Source organism: Lineus longissimus, chromosome 6 (assembly GCF_910592395.1).
Source record: "Lineus longissimus chromosome 6, tnLinLong1.2, whole genome shotgun sequence".
NCBI lineage: Eukaryota > Metazoa > Nemertea > Pilidiophora > Heteronemertea > Lineidae > Lineus > Lineus longissimus.
This window is the reverse complement of record NC_088313.1, coordinates 8,415,430-8,441,241: the sequence shown is the minus strand read 5'-3', so window position 1 is coordinate 8,441,241 and position 25,812 is coordinate 8,415,430. Positions and strand designations below refer to the sequence as shown.

Genomic DNA, 25,812 nt, shown 5'->3' with positions numbered 1-25,812 from the left:
TTCTGTGATATTGCTGTGATTAAAGTGCTTATTTCAGAATAATCTGAAGAAGACACCCATAATCAAGGATACATTTAGGTTTTTGAAATAACCAAGATTCGAATAAAGTAGCACGCTTGGGGTTTCTTTGATGTTGTGAGCATGCAGCACTGTTTTAAAACTAGTTGCTTCTTATGATTATTTGCAAAATGTGTGCGAGCCAGGCGCACATATAAAACATGGAATCTTGCTCGCTGTGCCAGTTCTGAATATAATGCAGACGATCATTTGACATGATGTTTCCCTAGGCCTAGGCCTACTATAACTATGATATGCTAGCCTTAATTCAACATGCAAACAAAATTAAAAGTAGAAATTGTCTGTAGGCCTAGCCAATTGATTGTTGTGGCTGCTTAGAAATGGAATCTGAGAAGATATGACAAACTCATGAACTTACCCTGGTTTTTTGCTGGGGGTGCTGGCATGGCACTTTCAGTGCCTCCGGTTATTCCTTGAAAACTAGGATCATCTTTAAAAGCCTCTGCTATTCGCTCTTTAATTGGGTCGATCTTTAATGCAGGGCCCCCTCCAGCACCTCCTGCATGCTTCTTTCTCTCATAATTATAGGTCTTCGCCTGAGAAAACATCTTGTTCCACTTCTCTCTTACTTTCTCCCAGCTTCTCTGGGCCACTCCAAGAGAGCTGATGACATTTGCTATGGCTTCCCATCGTGAAACCTTAATCTCATGGGTGATGAGTGGCCCAAACTTGGCCCTGAGGCTTGAAAGTTCTTCCACTGCGTATTGGGTCAGTGTGACCATCTCGGCTTGACTAAAATTTGGCAATCTAACTTTTTTGGTATCATTTTTTGCCTCCATGGCTGCCATCTTGAATTTACAAAGATGGGGACCCTACCTCCTGTCACATGATCAAAATCCCTAGCAACCAGCGCCAAGTCCTGCTAAGCTCAGCGCTACCTAACGCTGGGCCTAACACTGATGCTGGAACCATTATCTAGCGCCACGCCAGCTATCACTGGCTAGCGTGGTGCTAGGGGTAGCGCCACGCTAAGTCTAGCGCTATTTCAGGAACTGGGCCCAGGACGCACATGGATGGCATTGTTTTCGTCATAAATGTCTGAAGTCGGGACCCGTATTGACGTCATCTGTGCGCAGCGCTATTCACTTCTTCTGTCTATAATAGTAAATGGCCAGTCTCTACGCCAAGAAATTAGTATTAAAGCGATTGTGTAACACACAAATTGCAACAGTGCACTGTGCCGCAAAGAGAGGACCGGTTTTTGCAGCAAATCTGTTCTCCTTCAGCTGGTCTATTCGCCATTTAAGTTCGGTGGCTCCAATACTTCTTTCAACTATTTGGCGCAGCCGTGTTGCACGCCCATTAAATGCTAACTGTTCAGCGTTCAGTCCATTTTCAGTGAAAGTATGTAAAACTGACCCGTGAAGGTTACGATAAGCTGGGTCTCCAAGCACTACGACATCCCGTGGAAGGCCCTGTAGATAGTCCATTAGTTCTACTGACCACTCGGCAGCAGTTTTATCATGAGTGGCACCACTTATTCCGCTAATCACATGGCGAATACGAGCATGCTTATCAACTAAATACTGCAAATTCTAGGAATCGCAGCTTTTTCCATTTCTACCACAGAAGTACGCATTTCCAGCGTGATCTGGCGGTAACCGGAAAAACGCCGACCGACCGACCGACCGACCGACCGACTGACCTGCCGAAAAACGCTGACCGACCGACCTTCCGACCTACCAACCCAAGGAGTTTCGTAGTAGTTGAGTCACAGGTCTCATAAGTCAATGTGATATATCCATTCCACGATAGCAGGTCATGTGAAATGAAATTGTAAACAAGCGCACGTGCGCTGGTCAAATGACAACAAATGCATGTTGCACGTTGCAGTTCATGCATTGCATCGGTCGAGACACTCGAGTAGAAAAACTACAGTGCATAGATTAGGCCCAAATCATGTTTTTATATCCACCGACCATGTAGACAAAGCATATCTTTAGAGTATCGTTATCAGTTCCTTACCGCGCGGGCTCGTTTTCCCGGTATAATTGACTGGAGATGCTGCTGTCAGACACGTCGGACTCCATCACGTCCATTGCGCTGGGCACTACACAGATACATGTGCTATAGAGAAGCGAAAGGGATACTGCATATGACGGTAGGTTGGCAGGTCAGTCGGTCGGTCGGTCGGTCGGTCGGTCGGTCGGTCGGCGTTTTTCCGGTTACCTGATCTGGCCTCTGAATCCTAATAATCACAACATTGATGTTTAGCAGATTTCGGCGAATATCCCCATTGATATCAATTAAATCACGACAGAGTTCATCGAATTCAGCAGGCTGGGGAAAAAACACATGCTGAGGCGCTATGTCCATGAAAAATCTGGCTACAAGATGAAGATTTGCGATAACTGTTGGCTTTGCCTTGGCCACAGCATACCCAACCTGTCTGTAATATCCACCAGATGCGATATACATGAGAAAAGTTTCCATCATTTCCTTTGAGGTGGTAAGAAGGGCTCTGCCTTGATTTCTCCAGGCATGGAATTCGTCCACTAACCCATTAAGCTGCTCTTCTGTGAGTCGTATGTGCCTCTCTGTAGGTTCTGTGCTACTAGCAGGTGTGCGAACAAAGTTTTCAGCTCTCTGAACAGCAGCAACTTGCAAATCTGGCTCGAAAATCATCTTTCAGGATTCAACAAACCAATCAAAGATGGCTGCTAACACTAACACTAACAGGCAGTATTCTGACCTCCAGAACGTTTAACAGATCCTTAACCACCTAGTGGTTAAAGTTTCTAAAATCTACCACAATCAGAATACATTACTGACAAGATGTTTGACAGTAAGAATAGTTATTTCGAACAAAGCTGATTCGTCTGGAAACAAAAAAGTTATTCAAAAAACAAGCTTAACAGATTTCAGTTTGCTATGATTAAGTTAACATGTCCTGTTACAGATCTGTTAGGTGTAACACCGCATGTTACAGGAGCTGTTAGAATGTATGATTTTTAACAGATCTGTAACACTAACAGCAGTGTCACACCGGTGTTTATCTCGAGGTCAGAATTGGTGGTTAGTGTTACAGATCTGTGACAGATCTGTAACACTAACACGTAACACATAACATACACGGAGTTCTGACCTCACCCAATGTGTCATCGCATACCATGTGTTCTTTTGTTCGCTATACGTGCCTAGGCAACTGTCACATAGACTTCACGTTTTCACGCCTCATGCGTGACGCTTCACGGGTCATTAATGACCTGAATAATTCCCCAGGTATTTTCAATATACCATGTTACATAGGGCCTAATTTTGTAGTCGTTTTTATTTTCGGCCGATTCATGTCATTTCGTGCGTGGACTCATGAATGTCATAAATGACTCAAAGAATTGGACGGCCAATTCTTTGTGACGTGAACTAGGTGCAGAGAGGAGGTGCCTGCTGTCAAAATCACTTGAATATGTGAGGATCCTAAGTGGATGACCTAGATGGCGCGAACTGAATGCAATCATTTCAGTCTTTTGCAAGGAAGCGGCGAAGCCGGTCGCCGCTTCAGCAGTCTCCGGAATGCTGGGCAAATTTAGAAGTGATAGCCTGGGTGGCGATCGAAATAAGGTGAAACTGTGTGAGGGGATATGGTGTCCTAGACCCATTACATGAGGGAAGGGTCGTTCTTTGTGCTAACCTAAGGGCCTGTGTGGCCTTTTTTCCTTTGTGAAGAGCTTGGAGTCTGTGTGACTCCCTATGTGATGGGATTGGAGACTGATCTGTGTGACTTCCTATGTGTAAAAGAGCTTGGGGTCTGTGTGAAGCTCTAAAAGTATTGCTGGCCTGGAGGGCGCGGCAGAGCGAAACGATTTGGCGGGACTGGGTGTCCAAGACCCCTTGCTTAGAAGGAATGGCTTGTAGCCCTCTCTAAGGACGGAACCGCCTGTAAACAGAAAGGGTGGCGCGCTAGAGTTGCACGCGTGTTTGTCACCCTCAAAATCCAATGTTTTCGGGCTCATCTGCCGGGAAGATGGCGAATGTGTCTTCGTGAGGGCTGTGGCTTTTGCAATTTTGGTGTGCCCGGATACAGCCATTAGCACATGCAGTATGGGCCTACAGAGTCTGTCTCTTTTCTTAGCAATCCCATGCCATGACTTTGGGGTCGTGGACATGTTATCTGATCCCTCATTGTCTTTTCTGGGACATGTCCCGGGATATCCGTGTTGGGTAGGCAAAGGTCGCGAACTAAGACTGAGGTGCTGCCAGCAAATATGAAATAGCCGGGCAACGGGCTAGCGAGGTCACGTAGGGTCGCAGGCCCTCTTCGACTGGCGTATCGATTGACAACAAGCTGGATGGCTGAAAGGACGGTAGGGCCTTACAACCCAGTCCTTTTCTTTTTGAAGTGTACCCAGGGAGGTAACATCTCCTTAGAGGTATTGAATACCTGACTCTGAGTCTCCCGTATACAGTCAAATGGCGCGCAACCATTCACTCGGGCTTGGGTGATGCTGACTCCACTGCCTCTGGAGTGTAGTCTGACTAGGCCAAGGACAAATTAGAAGAGTTGAGTTATTGACTCCTAAGATGACACATTTGGTGGTGCGAGACGAAGTGCCTAACAGTTCCCAGCGATGGGTAAAGGCAGGTTAGCTGGGGTCAGCAGCCTTGACTTCATTTTTTCTTCCCAGGCCTAGGCTAATGACGATGAAGACTAACTAGGTAGCCAATAAGAGGGGGTTTTGGCTGACACGTGATTGGGTGTAGGCCAGTAGGGTGTTGCTTCCTGGTGCTTCCTTTGTCTTTTCCTAGGCAGTTGAGCTTTGCCTCTTTCGTTGACAGTGAGTCTAAATATTTTGTGCCCCCTTTTCTGTTCATATTCTAAATGGCGTCACCTCGGAATACTCCCCCATCCGGGGATCAAGAGCCTCAGCCGGGCCCTTCAGGGACAGTGGCGAAACCAGAGGTGTGGCTGAAGCCAGGTTCGTCTCTAATAGGACGGGACATGCTACAGCTTCTAATGCAGGTCCAGGCATTGGGTGACGGCGACGAGTTAAAGGCGCGGCCGGGCACGATGGCTTCGTTTGGGGAGAAGCATCTGCTTCAGAGTTACTCTAGAAAGGAGCTGGGGACAGCTTTTAAAGGATTAACAGGATACGAGATCGGGGTAAGTGCTCTCCCTACCTGGGTCCGCGGTATGCTACCCTTGGCACAGAGTCACAGTAGACGTTACGTCCCTTACTGTCTATGCCTACCTCGCACGGGTGCAGGCAGGTCTTGATGTCAACATAAAAATGGCGCTTTGCCTTTACGTGTAAAAGCACAGACCTTGGGTGCCAATGGTGGGCCATAATGTTGATCATGCCCGATGATGTGGGTGTTGCTCTCAGTTTTATCAGATTACGGTGCGGTGACGCCCAATGGCAGTCGGGTCTTCTTTCGGTCGGGTGCAGTTGGTAATATCATGACATATTTCTATCGCAGGTGGTGATGGGCATGGCGCACTTAGATGACACTATATGGTCAAGACAGTTAGTGTGTCACACGGCGATAAGATACGCCAATAGCGGGAGGCAGATGGTGAGCGTGCCGGCGCCAGCAACAGCTATGTCCGGTACAGACAGGCCTGACCCGACGCCGGACCAGCCTACGCAGCAAAAAACGGCCACTAAGAGGGTAAGCCAATGTTCTTGCGCGGGAGTCAGGACAGGTCTTGTCTTGGGGGTTGGCGACATTCGAAACAAGCGGTTACGACGGCGTTACAACGCGAACCTCAACCTGTAAGGCCAGAGCGGGATACGTTGCCTAAAATGCTCGAGTTACGAATTAAGTGTTGTTAGAAAGTGAACACACCGTTACAGAGTTGGTGATGGCTTGGGCTCTTTTATATTTTCAGGCGGCGCCTGATGAGGACAAACAGGCCGGGCGGCTGGACTCCCTGGAGGCGGAGTTGAAGAAGTTGAAACAAGCAAAAGGGGCGTCTTCGGCGGAAACGGCGTTGGCGCAGGTAAGGGCGTTAGCGGAGAGGGCAACGTCTTCAAATGCCGCCTTGATAGCTGGCATGGAAGTGCTGGCTGACACAGCGGCTATCCATGACGTAGCGGAAAAAGATCATTACAAGATGGCCTTAAAGGCAGTGAAATCCAAGGAAGGATTGGACGTTCCACTTCATGGTCTAGTGATTAAATTGGTGGGGTCGGACACGGCGAAGAAAGTGAATGGTAGCGTGGACAGTTGGCTGAAGGTGCAGAAAAAGAATCCTAGGTCCGCGACCAACGTTGGTGCCCCATTCGCTGCATCTATGGCACCGTGGGGGATGCAAGCGGGGGGTCAATACGGGGGAGCATGGAGGGGGCGAGGCAGAGGGTATTGGGGTAGGCCGCGCGGCGGTCAGCAGGGAGGCCCATTGAAACCTCGCCTGTGTTATATCTGTAGGTCCCCGGACCATTTGGCAGCAGCGTGTCCCAAGAATAATGCACCGCCGGCAGCAGAATAGGCACGTGTCTGGCGGTAGTCTAGGCTTAGAATAATTAAGGCAAATTAGCTATCAATTTCGGGTAGTGTTGCTCCCGAATTAGTATTTAGGGCTAGGTTTAGCATCTTCTATAATGTGTACCATAAGGTTTTTGATTTGACTGGGATGCACGACAGCTTCATAATAGGTCGAAAGTGCACCTGGTCTGCCTGGTGTCTGCTTAATGAGTGGGTATGCAAATGCATAAGTCATCTCTTTGGCTCGCGGTCTATGGGTTCTCCTCTGTATCCCTAGGGACAGCTAAGTCCCAGTGGCTCGCCACGCGGGGGTAGGGAGGGGGTTCCCTTGCAATCAGGGGTAATGACAATTAGTTCAAGGCTGATTGTCTCTTTCAGGCTGTACAGTATGGCGAGATTCCTTCGTGGGAACGAGATTCTGGTTTCAATCCTGCGGACGCGGTCAATAGCAGACACAAGCTGGCTTGGATTGATTGCAAGGGACAACCCCTCCCTACTCCAAAGTCACAGGCTAGTCCATTTAAGGAGCCGTGGGTGCAAGACGGAGCGGGATGGGAGGACCTTTTGTCGGGTTTGCCGCTGAGGGACCCTGATCAGTTTGTGGCGAGACAACTTCACGAGAATTTACAAGATTGGCAACAAATTACTACGTTGGTTAATAACGGGAGTTCAAAGAGGGTGCTAAGTTGGATTCAGAATGGGGTGGAGGTATCGGAATTCTTTCAGTCATTTAAAGGGAATTTCCAAGGCCGGTCGTTTGATCATGATGCACCCCCGCCAAGCATGTTTAGAAACCACAATACATGTGCACAGTATAGTAGGGAGATCTCCAGGCAGTTGGAGGATAGATTGCGAAATGGTTCCCTGAATTTGTTGGGCCGTGTTGGGGAAGTAGAACCACCTAAGGTAGTCATGCCCCTAGTTATGGTCCCGGGTACAAAAAAGAATAGGTTGTGTCACGATGAGCGGTTTTTAAATCTGTTCATGAAGGGGGAATCCTTTAGTCTGGAGACATTGGCGGTAGTCCCGGGGCTGTTAGCTAAGGGTGACGTCATAGCGAGTACAGATGAAAAATCAGCGTACGATGGGATAAAGCTCACGGCGAGTGGGCGGGTTGGTTTATGACTTATGCGACATTGCCATTTGGTTGGAAATTGTCTCCGTTTATATACCAGACAGTGGGTATGCAAGTGACGGAATTCTTACGGTCCCGATCGGTCGTGACTACGCAGTACTTGGACGACAGGTTTTTGGGCCCTGCCCATTTCTGTGCGTCTGCTACACCAGTGCAGTCTACGGGCCTGTCTCTGTATTACTCATGTTATTGTCTCACTAGACTGGGGTTCACCTTTGCGTACAACAAGATCACGTGGAGGCCACATAAGGTGATGAAACATCTGGGTTTCAATGTGCACGCTGATAGCAGGCATTTCTCCATTCCGAAAGAGAAAATTGAGTCATTTGCCCGACTCAGACTTGAGATCTTGGCAGCAGGCCAGGTTCACATCAAAGTGCTGCAGAGGCTTATGGGGAAGTGCATTTCGTTTTGCCTCTGCGTGCCGGCGGCTAAACTTTACATACGGGAAATGGCAAGGGCAATTTCTAAGGTCAGTAGGTCATCACGAATGGTGCTAGTAGATACCTCGCTGGCAGATGAAATTGCTACTTGGGAATTTATTGAAAAGCCAGAGGTGCAATGAATGCCGTGGCGGGAAGACAGGCATGTCTCCATCCCCCTGTCAACGGATGCCAGCAAGTTCGCGTGGGGGGGCATCGTAGGGGAGATCGTGGTGAGGGACATGTTTGGTAGTGGGGATGAGAGACCAATCCATTTAAAGGAGGCAGAGGCCTTGGAAAAGACCATGTTGGCAGTCCCACACTTAGTCCGGCACGTGCGCGTTGACGCATATGTGGACAACATGGCGCTATTGAGGGCCTGGCAGCATGAAGGGGCGAAGGATGCTAGATTGAATAGAATTCTGAAGAGGATTTTTGCCTTAACGATCGCGTATAACCGTGAGTTAAGATTGCATTATGTGCGTTCAGCAGACAACCCAGCGGATGCGCCCTCTCGATTGTTGTCCCCCAGCGACGGTATGTTGGCTCCAAGATTTTGGGATGTTGTGCAGTCAAGGTATGGTCCACACACGTTCGATCTCATGGCCCTGGATTCTAATGCTCAGAAGGATAGGGAGGGTGTTCCTCGTCCTCATTACACCCCATGCCCCCTGCCCTCTTCGGCAGGAGTGAATTGCTTGGCACAGAGTTTGAAGTCCGGGGAGAATTATTACTGTTTCCCGCCGTTCTGTTTGGTTCAACCTCTAATCGGATTCTTGTTTGCGGCGAAATGCAGACCGTTGTCTGTCTCCCTAGTGGTGCCACGTGCTTCGCCACTCCCGAGCTGGTGGCCGATATTGCAGTCTCAAGCACAAATGCAGCCTCTGGCGGGAAAAGGTGTGTGTGCGGTCATGGATCAGACCAAATTTGGCTATCAACCCAGGCCGGTTAGTCACCCGTTGTGGGTAGCCAGAATAGTGCTCACAGAGAGTTAATATTGGGCATCGTATTTATGTCTTCCAGACGGCAGCCTCAATTGACTTAGTCGGCCTACAATCTAGAGTGCAGTCATTGCAAGCAGACCATTTGGCCTCATAATATCAGAAAAGGAAGTCAGCAATTGAGGTCGATCTGGAGAAGTTCTTATCGTGCCTGGGAAGGTCGCTGACCTCGTGTCTGCCAGGTGACATTTGTTTATATCTAGCCTCGAAGGATAATCAGGGGAAAACCCCAGTACACGTCTCTCTGTGGCCATGCATTGCAGATAGAAACCCAGTTTGTTCTTGCCCAAGGCGGCTAGCGTTTGGGACGGTGGCGGGAAAGGTTTCCCACCTGAAGCTTTTATTTCGTAAGAGGGGCGTTAAGGAAGCGTGGGACAAATGTAGGGGTGTGGGTAATCCGGTGGACTCTGAGGAAGTGACCATTTACTTGGAGCAGATTCGAAAAGAACAGAGTAAAGCTAGAACAGCTCCCAAGCAAGCGATCCCGTTATTTGCAAATAAGTTGAGATTGATCGCGATGTACATCGATAGGCAGTTGTCCATAACAAGTCGGGCTATTTCTTTGCTTATTCTGGCACGCGATCAGGCCTTGCTAAAGTTTATGTTTTTTGGTGGGGACAGGGCGCATGACGCTGGGATCATGCTGACACAGGAGATTAGGCAGCTGCCAGACGGAGAGGGGCTGATGATAAAGCACACTTGGGGGAAAGCTTTTCGTGTAGATCGGCCGAATGTCTTCTCTCTTTTCAAATTTCACGATGAAATGATTTGCCCGGTTAGATGTGTAGAAAGGTACATGAAGGTGGCCAGGTCCATGGGTCTGGATTTGTCCTGTGGTTACCTTTTTCGCCCTATTGCCACGGACGGGTCGGTTGATAACATTCCGTTTTCTTACTCTGCAACATACGATCGGTTGAAGCATTACCTGAGTGTTTTAGAAATATATGAAGGAGAGACACCACATAGTATTCGGGCGGGTTGCGCTATTTCGCTTTATAGGTCTATGCCCGCAGAGCAGGGTGGAAAAGCAGTCGTAGGCACACACGTGGGCTGGTTCTCAGATCACTCTGTTAAACATTACACTAGGAGTAGTCAGCTAGACCAAGCCACGGCTTTGGTCCACAATATGGCGAGGGGCGAGGCTAGAATGGCGGGTGATGGATATGTGGAGCTCTCCACTTTGAAAAAAGCGTTTTAATGGGTGAAACCTCGGGGTAATGGGGCTGCAGCAACGGTGACATGTGGCCGGGTCACTGTCAGGTCAGTGGACTAGGTGTTCTGAGCCGGTATTTCTGTAAAAGTATTGGAAAATAAATTTCTATGTGTATTCTTTAATTTTGAGTTTCTTGGTTATCTGTAGTTAGATTGAGCATGACGTCTTGCATTCATTTGACTTGAAAGGATTGGGTTGGTAAGCCCAGTTTTGACCCGCAGTTTTGGATATATCTAGTCCTTCCTGCAGGGTCCGGATCAGTTATGGGGTTGAAATAGGCCTTGCGAGGATAGTGATATCTGGTAGGGCTGGCAGGAACGGACGGATATATGGTCAAGAGCAAGCGGGGCAATACTGGGCTTACCATTGAGGAATTGGAGAGTGTTGAGGTTTGGTGGAAATTTAGATCTCCATGCCAGTGTTGCATGGAGGGGGTTGTGGAAGCGAGGAATATTCTTCCTTTCTCAACCCTTAAACCAAGCATGAAGGATGCGCCCTTAAAATAACATCGACTTAGGATACGTTTTTATCCGATGGTTTCAGACCTTTTTTTACTGTTTACGATAGCCCACAGTTGAAAGCAAACCTCACACCTTTCCACGATTTTACTGCATGTCAGCAGGTGTACTGAATTTCAAACAATGGTGATTTTCGTGTAGAATTGGGAAAAATATGGAGAAATTTAGTATTTGCCCGCCACCCCCCCCCCCCCCCCCCCCAGATGACCTTGTGCCCTCTCCGAGCTAAATACGGCCCTGGTTTATTATAGCAATGTAACACATCTGCAAATGTTTCTGTTCTTTCATTAATTGATATGGGCTGATGTTGAAAGAAATTTATTGAGGATTCACTTGGAACAGGGAATTGTTTGAAGTGTTGTAGTCTCGAAAATAGAAGCTGCCATTTTTGGCAAGGATTCAGAGAAATCCTTTTTTGCCCAAACACCTGCAGACACAACAATTCCATTCCACTTGTGGGAACATGGAAATGACTAAAAAAAAAGACTAGCAAATGGTCACCTCTATTTTCTGTCTTTTTTCAGAATGGATGACTACAAGCACTCTTTATGCGAGCTGGTCCAGCAAAGACCATTTTTGTGTGACCCAACTGAGGCGGACTATAAAAATCGGGACCAGCGTGCTCAAGCATGGGAAGACATAGACAAGAAGCTTCCACCTTATAAAAAAAGGTAGGGGTAGCAATTTAGTCATAATTTTCATCACCCGTAACCACATTCCGGAAGACATGCTGATCTTGCCATTCAACGCTTCCATCTGGGTGACTGAAGAAGTCGCAGATTGTGTTCCGGAGGGCGGTGGCGTCATCATCTGTCCTACCACGAGGCTGGCGTGCAAGCCGAAACATTGCTTGCCCGGCATCTTCATTTTGTCGAGATTTCTCATACTTGACATCGGATTTCCGATCAATCATATGACCATCTCTCCTTCTAATGAAATTGTGGAGAGCAATGGCAGCTTTGGTCAGAGTTACAGCTTTGTCTGGCTGCAATCGGATGGGAAGTTGAAAGATTTCGAATTTCTTTGCTAAGATGCCAAAGGTACATTCAATTGCTCGGCGGCATCTAGAATGTCTGTAGTTGTAAATGCGTCTTTTTCGGTCAAGTGTGCCTGCTGCATATGGACGCATCATATAGGTTTTCAAAGGAAATGCTTCATCCCCAAGTATCAAATATGGAATTTCTTTCTCAGATGTACTGATAGGCAACCTGTCCTCGGGTATATTCAAACCATTGTCCTGCAATAGGCGGGACATCGCTGATGCATTGTAGACGCCTGCATCACTGATCCGTCCGTACTGCCCTATGTCGACGATGGAACGGGACAGCCATGGAAGCAAATGACCCACCACTAGCAAGATGCCTGCAAAGAAATACAAGATATTGATTAACTAAATTATTTGATTAAATGAATACTTTTTCAGGTGTCACGGCCAAAGAAACATGGGCTCAACTTTCAAGGGGGCTGTGCAACGCACTGAATCGGAAGAGAACTAAGAAGTCTGGTAGCGGTATCTCAGCTGATGATAAGCCGTGGAAATTCGAAAAGGTTATGAGTTTTGTCATATCTACGAAAAGCAAAAGACCGACGACAACCAATCTGAGCCAAGATTCGGACAATGAACAAGAAGCATCCGACATCGAGGAACACTCCATTATAACGGAAGCTATGCATGCGGCTGGCATTGACAACGTCAATGATCATGACGACACCGATGATGCCGGTACCCAGCTAACTGAACAGCCACAGGAAACGCGCACTAGCGGCAAGGAACCTAAACACCCTAAAACGACAAGTTACAAAAAGAGAAAAACTACTTGAAGCGCAGCAGATGATGACGGCCACGTGGGATTGATGAGGGCAATGCAACAACGAATGGATGAAAGCAAGGAATCCCCTAGGCTGAAGTTCTTCAAGTCGCTCATGCCGAAGGTCGATTACCTTCAAGCTGATCAATTCTTGGACTTTCAAATTGACGTCCTACAAGCATTAAAGAAGCAAACCCAGACAGCAAAATGTCAACTTGATAATATGAATCGACCCACTACACCATCATCTTAGTCGTCCAATTACAGTAGCGCATCATCATGTCCACCAGGGGCATTTCATCGAATGTCGTCTTTTGGAATAGATAATGTTGACAGCAATTTCTCTGGCCATGCTCGTGGCTCATCTCCGTCTCGCAGTTACCACAATATGTAATTGCTGTAAATAAACAACTCCCTGCCATTTTAAAATTCAAATGTGTTTTTACTTACCTGAGTGTAACAACTAGCTTCTCCTCCCCCGTAATTGGTGTTCTCCAGTTACAACCGATAGGTTCGAGATGCGGCAGTACGAGTCTCTTCAACTCATCGAAGGTTTGATAAGACATTCGCATGTAATTAAAGAAGAGTTCCTCATCCGGATGGGTGACGAGATGTTTGTAGGTTCTGTGGAACTCCCCCCTGGTGTTTCGGACCAGGAAATGTTCCCCACACCATACGGTACGGTGTTGCCTTCGCTTTCTTTTGCGGCCGTTCTGCATTAACAGTAACATGGCCAACAATTCGTCCTTGGAGGAGTCCATTTCCGTCCGCGGGAAACGCCAAGTGACAAATGAACGAGTTCAAAGTGAACCGTATGTGACATCCCCTAAAAAATGATGGATGAATCGTGACGCGTGAGGCCTCATGTGTGACACGTATGGCCTCACGCGTGAGACGTGAAAAATGAATCGTTCATTTCTATGTGACAGTTGCCTTTAATAGGTTTGTTTCACAGGCATTTGTGAATGGACCTTGTAAAAGACAGGGACTCTATTCGAAGGGCTACTTTTCCCCCGATACACTATGTATATTGAATTGATGTACAGTGTACATCATCCACAGGGATCGAAGGATCCAGGTCACATAGAACCCTCCCCAGAATAACATCCTTAGGGTCTTAAGGAGCTAAGCAATGAATTAGCAAGCCCTCTGTGTATCATATTCAACAAGTCGCTAAGATAAGGTATACTGCCGGCCGACTGGAAACTAGCTGAAATAACAGCCATACACAAAAAAGGAGACAAGTTCAGGAGCGGGAACTACATACCAATTAGCTTAACATCAGTGGTATGCAAGATAATGGGCCGTATGCATAAAAAAAGTAAATGCTTTTTACTTCAAAAATTGAAGCAATTACTTCGGTCTGTGTGCATAACAACCTAAGTAAATGCTTTTACTAAAAGCAATTGCTATCAGCAAAAGCATTGACTATCTGCTTGTTTCATTTTAGCAAATACTGGAACGTAGTTTATTTCTTTTCATTCTCAGACGGCCCCTCATGCCTTATCTTTAAGTTCGCCCCGTTTATTGAGGATTTCAAGTGGATACCATCCTCGTTCGTTAACAAGTATCCCCCGCTCTTGGTCTTGCTCCTTATGACATACGGGCCCAGCCAAGGTAACGCAGATTTTCCCCCTTTTCGATCCGATCGTACCAAATTTTTCTTCAGGACCTTAGTTCCAACGGGGATATCCTGCAACAAAAAGAAATATGAAGTTTGAGAACAGAAGTTTGCAATACATGTAAGGTGCCACTTGCCTTAGACAATAGCTTCTTTGCAACATTTCCCTTCTTCAGATCAGTGACGTCATCTTCGCATGGTCAAATGAAGCAACATTTTCATGAATAATACATGAATACGTTTTGTCTAACACTCACGTTTTGAGAGATCCTCCTCTTGTTGTAATGCGTTTCTTGTCGCCCCTGGGCCTTCTTGATGTTTTTAAGCACTTTCTGCCCTATAGACTCTCGCATTCTAGTAACTCTCTTATTGACCTCTGCATGTTGTTCACTCCCACTTGGGCGGGGTTCGTCTGCTTCGGCGTTTCCCTCAGGTTCATCCACATCTTCAGGAAGAATGGGTTCCCTAAAATGAATAATGATTGAACTTGCGCGACACATAATAAGAGTTATTCAAGGATATTGTAACCACTTTTCGCTACACACGCAGCGCTTAAAACAATATTGATAACCAGTTAGTACTTGGAAACTGGTAAGTACATGTCAGAACGAATCACTTACTTATTATCAATCTAAGCTGAATTTAAGACTTTTTTGGTGTCAAAAGTTTGGGTCAATTTTCCTTTCCTTTTAGACAACAGAAGACCAATAATTACCTGCCATACATGAGGAAAAAGGGAGAAAATCCCATTGAGGCGTGCTTTGAGGTGTTGTACGCGAACACGACTTGAGGCAATTGGTTCTCCCAGTCATCACCTGGCTCCATCTTTAGTAGCATTGCTTCCAATGTCTGATTTAAACGTTCTGGAGAAAAAAATACAACAAATGAAGCGAAATTAATTTACGTATAAAACAGAATTAGAATATGTGGCCTTGTAATGTATTGTCTGCATTTATATAGCGCTAACAAGTTAACCTGCTCAAGTCCTTTACTTACCAGTTAATCCATTCGACTGAGGGTGGTAAGCCGTGGTTCGGTGGTGCGACATTTCTAAAGCAGTCACTATGCCCTTCACAATCTCGTTGTTGAATTCCCGCCCTTGATCGGAGATCAAAACCCTTGCGAAACCAAAACTGAAATAAAGAATACGAATACGGAATTATGTTTTTTTGTGCGTATGTCTATTGATGAACAGTCCTGTCCCTGAGTAAGGCATGATGGGTTATACTTACATGTAGCTGCCAAAGTAGCGCTAATTTGACTATCGCCTATGTCTTAAGTTATAGTAATGTCTTATGCCTATGTCCTATCAACATGATCAAGGAGAAAGGAAAATTATTTATTTGTCTGATTTCATTCTCTATTCATTGTTCAAATTTAGTCTATAAAACTTACCACAAGAATGACTTGAAAAGCACCTTCGCAACACCTTCTGCATGTTTTGACGGTAGTGGGTTCGCCTGGGCCCACTTGGAGAAGTAACAGGTCGTCGTGCATATGTATTTATTGCCAATCCTTGACTCTTCTAGAGGCCCGATAAGATCGATACCAATCTGAAATCACAAAAAGGGGACAAAACGAAAGTAGAGTTAGAACGCAGATAATCAATTGTAGCGTCTTGCCCAGTAGGACACCACTGCATTACGAAATATTACATTGTATTCAAATGCAAGATGCTATCGCTATTTATATGAGCATACTGCAGTTAGTTATAAACAATGAAGAGTGTAAACTCACCGTTCTATAGCATTGCGCTTTAGCGACAGGGATCGGGTGAAGAGGCGGGGCGACCATATTCATATTGCGGTTTACCAGCTGGCATCTTGGGCATTTCTTCAGAAAGGCATTAACGTCGGCTACAAGGTTTTGCCACCAATAGCGCTTTTCAACTTTGTCCAAGGTTTTATCCCTTCCTAAATGCCCACCTGAAATGTTGGAATGGTAGTTGAAAAGAGGAAAGATTTTCGGTACCACGATCATTTCACCAAAGTTGCCTTCAAATTAAAATTCGCTTATTTGATATAAGTGTTCAAGTGTATCCTTAGAACAGTAAGCACATCAGTAAACACTACGCATAAATTAGCCATCCATCGCTTACCTAAGGCCGACGAATGGAGATTCGCAAGCGCGTCATCGATCTGTTTTGGCGTCATAAGGACCTTGCGCCAAGGACTTTCGTGTAATTCCCCATCTTGGTCAGCATCATCGTAAGTGCCTGGGACGTCGTTTATCGTCTTTTTCAGTCGCCGATACATGAGTTCACCGCGTTCAAGCTGTAAAAAGACGTATGCTGGTGTTAACAGTGAAAGCATTCATGGTTGTTGCTTCCCAGTCTAGTTTTTTTTAGAAATTTGAAATTTTTTTGCTTGCAACAAAATTGCCTGTTTGGGATGAACACTGTAGTCGTGCGTACACGCATTAAATGTATTGAAATCTAGATCAGCAACACCGAATTTGTTGCACATATTTGTCGAAAAGTGTACCATTAGATTTCGCGCTGGAGAGGAAAAGGCCTATGCTATGGCATGGGGTATATATATTGATTGAATTTGAAACATCATAACCAAAATCCTACGCAGTGAATCAATAGCCTTCTCAAAAATAAGCTTCCTCCAGTCATCCGGACCTATTTTCCTAGGAAAAAAAGTCCCCAAGACCTCCTTTCCTAGGAATCTAACTCCCCCGGACCTTCTTTTCTAGGAATCCAAGTCCCAAGACCTGCTTTCCTAGGAATCCAAGTCCCCCAGACCAGCTTTCCTCGGAATCCAAGTCCCCAAGACCTGCTTTCCTCGGAATCCAAGTCCCCCAGACCAGCTTTCCTTGAAATCTAAGTCCTCAGATCTGCTTTCCTAGGAATCCAAGTCCAAACTTACCTTAAAATTGTTCTTTGCTGCTCGGCGGATGGACCGCTTCCTCGAAAGACTGCAACGAGCTGGATAGGCATGGTCCCGTAAATAGCGAAAAATAATGTGCGGGTCATGAGGTGTTCTTTCGGGTGACATCTCGGCAGGAATGAAGGCCAATACAAGTTTCCACTTGCGTTTTATAGGCCTAGGCTACACTGATGATCATGATTGAATGTTGAGTCACTCGAATGATTGTAATCGATAATGCAAGATGTAATGAAGAGAAATAAACAAAAAAAGAATAGACCGAGCGGGACTCGAACCAGCGGTTTCTGCTTACTAGGCAGGGACCATGACCACTACACTATGGGGGATTGGCTAGCAAACATCCCAAAACTTTAAATATTTGAACGCATGTTCTATTATATACCGTAGTACATGCGTATGTAATTTAAGTGGGTACGGACATTGGTTACGGGGACCTCAATTTCTGTCACTGTTGTAAAAGAAATCTAAGTCCCCCAGTAATCAAAGTCCTACCTTCCTTTTATATATATAGGAATCGTAGCCCAGGAAGGGAAGTCCGGTTAGGACAACCGTTCCCAAGGAATGGGGGCCCGTAGGGCCCCCATTTCTTGGGAACCAAGGTCCGTAGGACCTTGGTTCCGGGCGGACTTGCATTTCTTTTACACCGGGGCGTTAAAAGGTGCATCATTGACGCCCGCGACAAATGCCCTCCCGTGATATTGTGCTTGAAGAATTTTTTCCGCGCTTCGTGTAAGCGCTCAAAAATTCGGCGCTATCCGTCTGCGCTGTCCACGGGAGTGCATTCGTCGCGTAGCAGAGTACAAGCAGCCCGATGCCGCAACGAGCACAGATTAATGTGCACTCTTATTCGCGCTGCTCCTGAGGTTTTACGGGCTGCTGTCAAAAGCCGAGCGGAGCGAAGAACGTGGATCAATTAGGGTCTGCACCATCGGGGAAATCTGTTCGGGGCAAGTAGCCTACTGAAGCATTCTGTTGCTATAACTGGGATGTTATCAGTGTCTAGGAAATCATTGTCATTGACTATGCATAGAGACTGCTCATCCTAGCTAAAATTATGACGCGAATTGCCTCGACTCGTCGCCACATTTTAGGGGTCCCGTCTCCTCAATGTCCGTTTAGCTCCAAAGCAACGAGGTCTGTACATGTCCTCTAGCTTCGTCTCGCATGGTGGCCGGGTTCGTATAGCGCGGGAAGAGCAGGACAGGACAACTCTCCGATCCACCATCGGGAAAGTCTGTTCGGGGCAAATAGCCTACTGAAGCATTCTGTTGCTATAACTGGGATGTTATTAGTGTCTAGGCAATTCTTGTCATTGACTATGCATAGAGACTGCTCATCCTAGCTAAAATTATGACGCGAATTGCCTCGACTCGTCGCCACATTTTAGGGGTCCCGTCTCCTCAATGTCCGTTTAGCTCCAAAGCAACGAGGTCTGTACATGTCCTCTAGCTTCGTCTCGCATGGTGGCCGGGTTCGTATAGCGCGGGAAGAGCAGGACAGGACAACTCTCCGATCCACCATCGGGAAAGTCTGTTCGGGGCAAATAGCCTACTGAAGCATTCTGTTGCTATAACTGGGATGTTATCAGTGTCTAGGCAATTCTTGTCATTGACTCTGCATAGAGACTGCTCATCCTAGCTAAAATTATGACGCGAATTGCCTCGACTCGTCGCCACATTTTAGGGGTGCCGTCTCCTCAATGTCCGTTTAGCTCCAAAGCAACGAGGTCTGTACATGTCCTCTTCGTCTCGCATGGTAGTCGGGTTCGTATAGCGCGGGAAGAGGAGGACAGGACAACTCTCTTGCGCCACCCTTTTCCTGATGGAAGGGTGGATATTTTGACATGCACATGAAGAAAGAATAACTCATATACGACGTATTTGTAATATGAAAAAACACTTTTATTTCTGTTGTCTTTTCACATCGTTTTGTTAGATTTTTTCTTCATGCATAACATTTTTATATGCTTAAAAGACCCAGGCGCGTCCGACCTCGTGACAAAAATGCAGTTTTAGACATGCTTATGCATTTTTATTCTGTTTCCCTGATTGGGTTTTTGATGACGACATCACATGTACATTGTATGTGTGCCCGGGCTGAGAGTTTGCTTAACTCACTATATAGAGGAATACATCTTATTCTTAATGCTCTTGGTCTACGTACATGTTCACCGCTCGAGTATACGCGTTTTATTTTTATAAACGCCCTATAGAATGTTTAATGTATTCCGATTCTAAAATCAACACTCAATGGAAGATGCCTGCCGTACATGGCGCATTTTGCTATGTTTTTCGGGAGAAGCTCACCCGTCATGAAAATAGTTGTCTCAAGTTGGCTATGCTTATAATATAAAGTTGGTCGGCATTTTCCATTGATCTTTGTTATACAAGAGTATACCTTTCTTATGAAGGTCTATAAGAGTATACAATTGCCTGTATATATTTGCATTCAATATTTTTGTGTTAAATAAGCACCATCATAATGAAACTGATGATGAAGCTACTGTTATTCTGAGTCTAGAATGCAGCAATGAAGGATGTCTGAAGCGGCGTTGCTTTTTCCTAATACGCTCCGATGTTGTGCGGGAACAATCTCCCGATCTTTAGCGTGACAATTTTAGCGTCTGATCGACTGCATCCTTCACAACAGCAAAGGTAAGAAACATTTCATTTTCTTCATCGGTCTTACTCTTTTGACATTTACATAAGTTGCATAGTAAGCAATGAAACCTATATCGGGGTTTCAGATGAGCTCTAAATAAACCGTTAAAAACCACACGCGTGCAACTATCTAATTCGTTAATAATTTATTTTTTTAGGAAATTGCTAATCAGTTCGTCAAAAAAAAATAAAAAATTACTCAATCTAAAAATCTATACTTGTCGCGTATGGTCTTTACATGCATTCAGCCAACAAGTTCTACAAATAATATTCATTTTACAAGAAGAGATACACATTATTAATGGATACATGATGCGCTTGTTATACTGTACCTACTCAGTTATACCGACAGTCCATTAGATATTCGTAGATCAGCGGACCGCCTTTTTCACCATGTGACTGTGGTAATGCTACTCACGTGGTACATATAAGCCCCGGCAACATTTTAATATTCATTTATCGGGGTCAGTTCACTGTATTGCAAGTGTGGTCTGACTAAAGTATGTTCAATAGCGCGTGTCGGCGGGTTTTATGCCTCACGGATTGGCTTCAAAAGGCGATATTCAGGCTGTTTGTAATACAGGGTGTTCTAAAATGAACGTTCCAATGAACCCTGCTGGCGGTCAAGCAACAACTTGCTGATGATTATTGCTTTTATCAAAAAAATCAATAAGCTTTATGGGCATTTAGCTATGAACAGAGGGTGCATTGTTACCGGTATGCCAAGGGTAATAGAAAAAGATTGGTGGCAATTTCATTTTTCTTGATTCATTTTGTCAGACATGAAAGACTAAAATTAAAATGTAAAGATTCATTTTTTATTCAACAGTTGATAAATCCTGAACAAACAGGTTCTCAAACAAAAACAACATTCTTACATAACAATTCCAACACATTGACATCTTAAGTCAACAAATCAACTAATCAATGTCAATCTCGTCATCAAATCCAAGTCCATCTTCTTCAAAATCGTCCATCTCCTGATTGTCTAATAGCAAATCATGGTCAGCTGCTGCTCCATCATGCATAAGCCCGGCCACGTCCCACGACCTCACGAGGCCTCACGCACTATTGCATCCCATGACCTTGAAACAATGTTCAAAACGGTTTCCCATTGAATTTTTGGACAACTTCCATTTGCATCCGTTTTTTTCCCCACCGTTTCCATTCGTTGCGCGTTCTTGATTTGAAGGCCCGCATAACTGTACAATCCAATGGTTGCACAATCGAGGTACACCCAGGGGGAATGTACTGACTAACGACATTAACATCAGCGGCTTGAAGTTGAAATTCTTCCTGCAGATGAACACGACAGCGATCCATTATCAATAGCGAATTGTCCTCTACCTCCTCTCTTTCGATTCCATCAACAAAAGGACAGAAAACCTCAGTGAGCCAGAACTTCAAAGCTTCCTGTCTAATCCATCCAGTTGGCGTTCCAATCACCTGAAAATACAGGAAACCTGGTGAACGCCTAGTGTTTTATTTTACAACACAGTGAATGTGCTTCAGAAATTGAAAGACATCAATTTTTACTGTTTTAATACATGTCTAATACACCTAGTAGGTATACCGGGGCAAAAAATGATGACTGAGGCAACGTGCAAGACAAACTTAGACGCCTGCCGTTTAGTTGAGTGTTTAACTATAAACAGAACACATGTTTTTTTCATAATTTGTGTTTTGAAATTAAACACATCTTGAGTAAAAAACGTGTCATAAGTGTTTTGAAACTGTAACAGAAATAACATGTAAAGGTGTTTTCTTTAAAAACATCCAGATTTACAGTGCAGCCAGAAAAACTGGTACATGTCTTCAGTTGTCTAACACTAAGATAAATTTACAATTGATAGTCATCGAACCAACATTTCATACTTTTATTTATAATTTTTATAGCAAAGCGGTGTTTGTCGGGATTGAAAAGAAATCAATTTTTTACCTACCCGTACATTATCAGGACAATTCTGCCGCAGTCGCCGTACCAATGGGCCTTCCTGTGCAGCTTTGAGGATGACAAAAGCTGGCGCTTTTTCTCCTTCTATGGTACAGCAAAGTGCGACTGTACACCCCAGCTTATGGTTCCCTCTTCTGCTCTTGATGTTAATTTGTTTTTGGCCATTTTGTAATGATTGCACACATTAAGTCATAGGCGTAGGTCACTCTAGACCTACTGGTTGCACCAGCGATCGGCCAAGATCAAAACATTCAGAGAAGGTCTTGGACTCCCCATACGAGACTTAGAAACTAGATTCATATGAATAGGAGCATTGCAACTTTAATGTTGGGACACCCTGTATTTCAAACAACCTGAATATCGCCTTGTTAAGCCAATCCGTGAGGCATGAAACCCGCCGACACGGCTATTGAACAGACTTTTGTCAGATCACATTTCCATTGCATTTGAACTGACCCCGATAAATGAATATTAAAATGTTGCCGTGGCTTATATGTACCACGTGAGTAGCATTACCACAGTCATATGGTGAAAAAGGCGGTCCGCTGATCTACGAATATTTAATGGACTGTCGGTATAACTGAGTAGGTACAGTATATGCTGTCAGTCTGCCCCATACAATATCTCTTTTAAGCTTTTTGCGATGTGGAAATGGAGGAAACTGGAATCGAACACTGCTTTATGATCAGCGGCAAATGTTTTTGTCACAAAATTGTTCACCATTTCATCGTTTTCGTTCGAACGATTCTTATCAAAACTGTTCACTATATCTCGCATGGTGTGGCTTCTACATTTTTGGAAAATATAGTAAATAACGTTTTGTCCACAAACTGTACTGAGTGAGTTTTGGATCATGCGTGTATTTCGCCTGTAATGTTTTCTTGTGCCTAGAAAATCGTAAAATGTTGATACAGCTGGCAAAAAGCCGTACGGATCATAATATTCGGGTATTTGATTTGGAGAAAAGTAAAAACCAATCCAATGTTTGCCTGGACCGGAAGCGATGTCCGTATTCACAACGTATGCACATGGTTTTCTGTCTCTTGGCTCTAACGGCAGTGTATCAGCCGCGCAAACTTCAACGAAGGTTGTTCGTGTTTCCAAATGTCGTTTGAGAAGACGATCGATTTCCTTATTATTCATTGAAGGTGACTGTGCGATTGTTGTCAATTTCCACAATAGCGTCGAATTCCATATAAACTACAATAGTTATACTCTTATCGGCTGGTTCTTTCAAACGAATGTCAAGACTTATGTTTCCTTCACGTACCAAGTTGAAATTGGAACCGTTTGAATCATCTGCTAACAGGTTGAAGACGTAGAGAGCGTATCCTTTCGGATAATCCTCGTTCGCGTTTATACCTATTCCCTGGTCAGTTCCCCAAACGTTAGTTCCGTGTAATACCGTGAAGTAACCGGGTAGGAACTGATCGTTGCCGTAATCGAGTTTGATCGTTTCAAACGGTACTGGCGTTCGGTTTTGTCGCAACGTAATACTCGACACATTGAAGTGTTGAAAGTTGAACGGGTTCTTGTCCAGCGTTCCGTTGAAAGCGTCGGACTCCACCAATCCTACGACGATTCTTCCCGGTAAACGACCCTGTAACAAGTTATTTTCTGACAAATCCGAACGGTTGGCGCCACGTGTATAAAACTTCATTTGAACCGATGTTGAACCGGGATATTTGGCGGGTCCTTGCAAAAGACGTTCCTCATGGCTAAGGCGAACATGTTCGGCAATAGTTTTGATATTGATTTTCAAAATCGCTTCCTCCCAACTAATCGTGTACTCCTGGTTGTTATCCTTGGCCATTAAGACAAAACTGGGGTCTTGTCTCACCAATCTTACCGTCAGTTTTACTTGACTCAGAATTTTTTTTTATGCGCAAAGAGTTCGTTGTGAATCTGCCCCAGGCATTCTACCGTTTTACTGCCTTTTGTCCACTTAAAGCGAGCATTGGCGCCTTTGTTTGCACTTGTTCCTGTTTTCACGGTATTACCCTGTAGATCGGGGTTCGCTGTGTCCTTGTAATATCCACCAATTTGGAGCTGGTCACTTTTTGCTGCCTTCGAGAGGGTGACTCGAGATACGATCGATAGCCGTACATCTGATCGTGCCCCCCTACCTGTCTTCCATTGGCGTAAACCTCAACTTGTTTGAAATAGCTTCCGATAAAATAATTGATGGGAAACACCAGCGATTTATCGGGAAATGGGTCCGCTGTCGTGAGTACTGCACCATCTTTGTCCAGTATCCTGAATTTCAGATACAAAAAGCTGTCTCCCAAATTCAAATATTCGTCTTCGGCGGCGTTGACCCTAAATTCAATTGGACCACCCTTGTCCAGGGAAGTGATAGGATGGAACTCTTTGAATGAACTGTCCTCTATACTCGTCTGTGTGGGCTTAACTTCAAAGAGTTCCAATTCGCTACGTCCGCAATCACAAGAGTCCGTATCCAATAGCGACATGATAGCTCTTATATTTTAGCTGAAGAAAATGTTGCCTCCCTGTTGTTGTCGTCGGTTTTTACGCGATTTTCTCTTCCTTTTTCCTCCTTGGGACTCCTGGGCCCCCACATGGGTTTTTCCTTGTTTTTTGTGTCTTTTGGCCGTTAAACTCTGCCCAATTTCTTCATCTGTATTATCCGGCGCTAAGATATGACGCTTGATCCCGCCAACAACTTGTTTTTTAACGTTATGTCCGATTTCGTGTAAGCTTTCTTTTCCCCTTTCCTTCAGGGCGGTTTTAATATCTTTTTCACCGGACACCACGTCCGAAAGCGCTTGAGCGCCCGATTTTAAGAGGCTCTTTCCAGCGCTTACGGCTACCTTTCTTATGGAAGGAACCACGACTTTTTTCAGCATCGGAACCACTGTTTTGAATATTGAGCTGAATATGCCTCCGAGTCCATGCCTATGCTGGTATAAGCTATCTCTTCGAAAAACGGGAAGCCCAGAACCCGTCTGATAGTGTCTTCGATATGCGTTTAAGTCCGGACGGTAAGGAACCAGCACCATGATGAATTTGTCCTCGAAAGATTTTACAGGGTGAATGTTTGTTTCTTGTTTTTAAAAACACGATATTTTCCCCTCACAAACCCTTTAAGAGCTAGGTGCGTTTTTCCCACTTGGTTATGCGGTCCGATTGTTCTTCTTCTTCGTTTTCTTTATGACTTTTGTCCGGACTAGCTGTTGATTCCAATAGAGGACTCCATGATTTGTTTTGGGACCAATTGGGCACAGTTTGTACAGGCGTTGTTTTTTTACTCCCGAGTATAAGTGCTTTTTCCCTGGTTTTACTCAGACGTGACGAGCGTCGTTGCTTCGGTATTTCTGAATCCTTAAACAATTTTGGTGCACTTGTAGCTTTTTCTTGTGGACTCATGGCAAAAGATAGAGGTATTGGCAAGCCCATAACCGATGTTTCCTTCCTTTGGGCTGCTTTTTTCGCCTTCATCAACGGCGAAAAGACACCCTCTTCTGTGCTGATGCTCTCCTCCAAGGTGCGCCCCGCGAGTGGAGATAACAATTTTGACATCCTAATAGCGCTCTGAATTGTTGTCAATTTGGAACCGTCCTCATCAGCGACAAGTTTCGTTTTTATTCTCTCTGATAGTAGTGGGGGTGTGTTGGTAGACGGTCTCTTCATTTCCGGTGTATAGGCTATCCATCCCGGCGGCACTCCGATCTTCAAGAAGGCATCTCTCAATTCGGTGGCCCCCGGCGGGACAACGTAGTTCATGCTCTCCGGCTTCATTAGGAATTCAATGTTTCGTACGATATTTGTATTGGGTAACTTTGTTCCCTCGATTATTAATTCGTAGCTGAACGGATCCCAGTCTATCGTTGAACGGTGACGTCTTACGTAATTTTTCATAATGTCCTTAATAAAGGGGTGGTGTAATTTCAAAGTGGGCGCGATCAGATCGAGTACATTCTTTTCCCCGTAATCCGCTACGCGATCGAATAAAGCTCTTGTCTCTCTTCTTCGAGCCTGACTGAAAAGTTTCATTTTTAAATCGACCGGTAGATTGGCATATTTTTTCGCCACTAACAGTCGATCCGATGAAGGCTCCTCCT

At 45.1% G+C, this 25,812-nt stretch overlaps 1 protein-coding gene and 1 long non-coding RNA gene across 2 annotated transcripts; one reads left to right on the top strand and one right to left on the bottom strand.

Annotated features, from left to right (window-relative positions):
• Window positions 1-3,363: 3,363 nt before the first annotated feature.
• Window positions 3,364-12,973, top strand: LOC135489873 (uncharacterized). Its single transcript, XR_010447249.1, has 3 exons — window positions 3,364-3,486; window positions 11,318-11,464; window positions 12,217-12,973. It is a non-coding gene; the product is annotated as an uncharacterized LOC135489873 (long non-coding RNA).
• A 9,892-nt stretch (window positions 12,974-22,865) lies between these two features.
• LOC135489927 (uncharacterized protein F54H12.2-like) lies at window positions 22,866-23,543 on the bottom strand. Its single transcript, XM_064775558.1, has one exon. The coding sequence runs from the start codon at window positions 23,541-23,543 to the stop codon at window positions 22,866-22,868; it is 678 nt and encodes a 225-aa protein (XP_064631628.1).
• Between the last annotated feature and the right edge of the window lie 2,269 nt (window positions 23,544-25,812).

Excerpts from the sequence above, each read along its gene's own strand:
- LOC135489927 (XM_064775558.1), bottom strand. The coding sequence starts at position 23,543 with ATGGCCAAGGATAACAACCAGGAGTACACGATTAGTTGGGAGGAAGCG.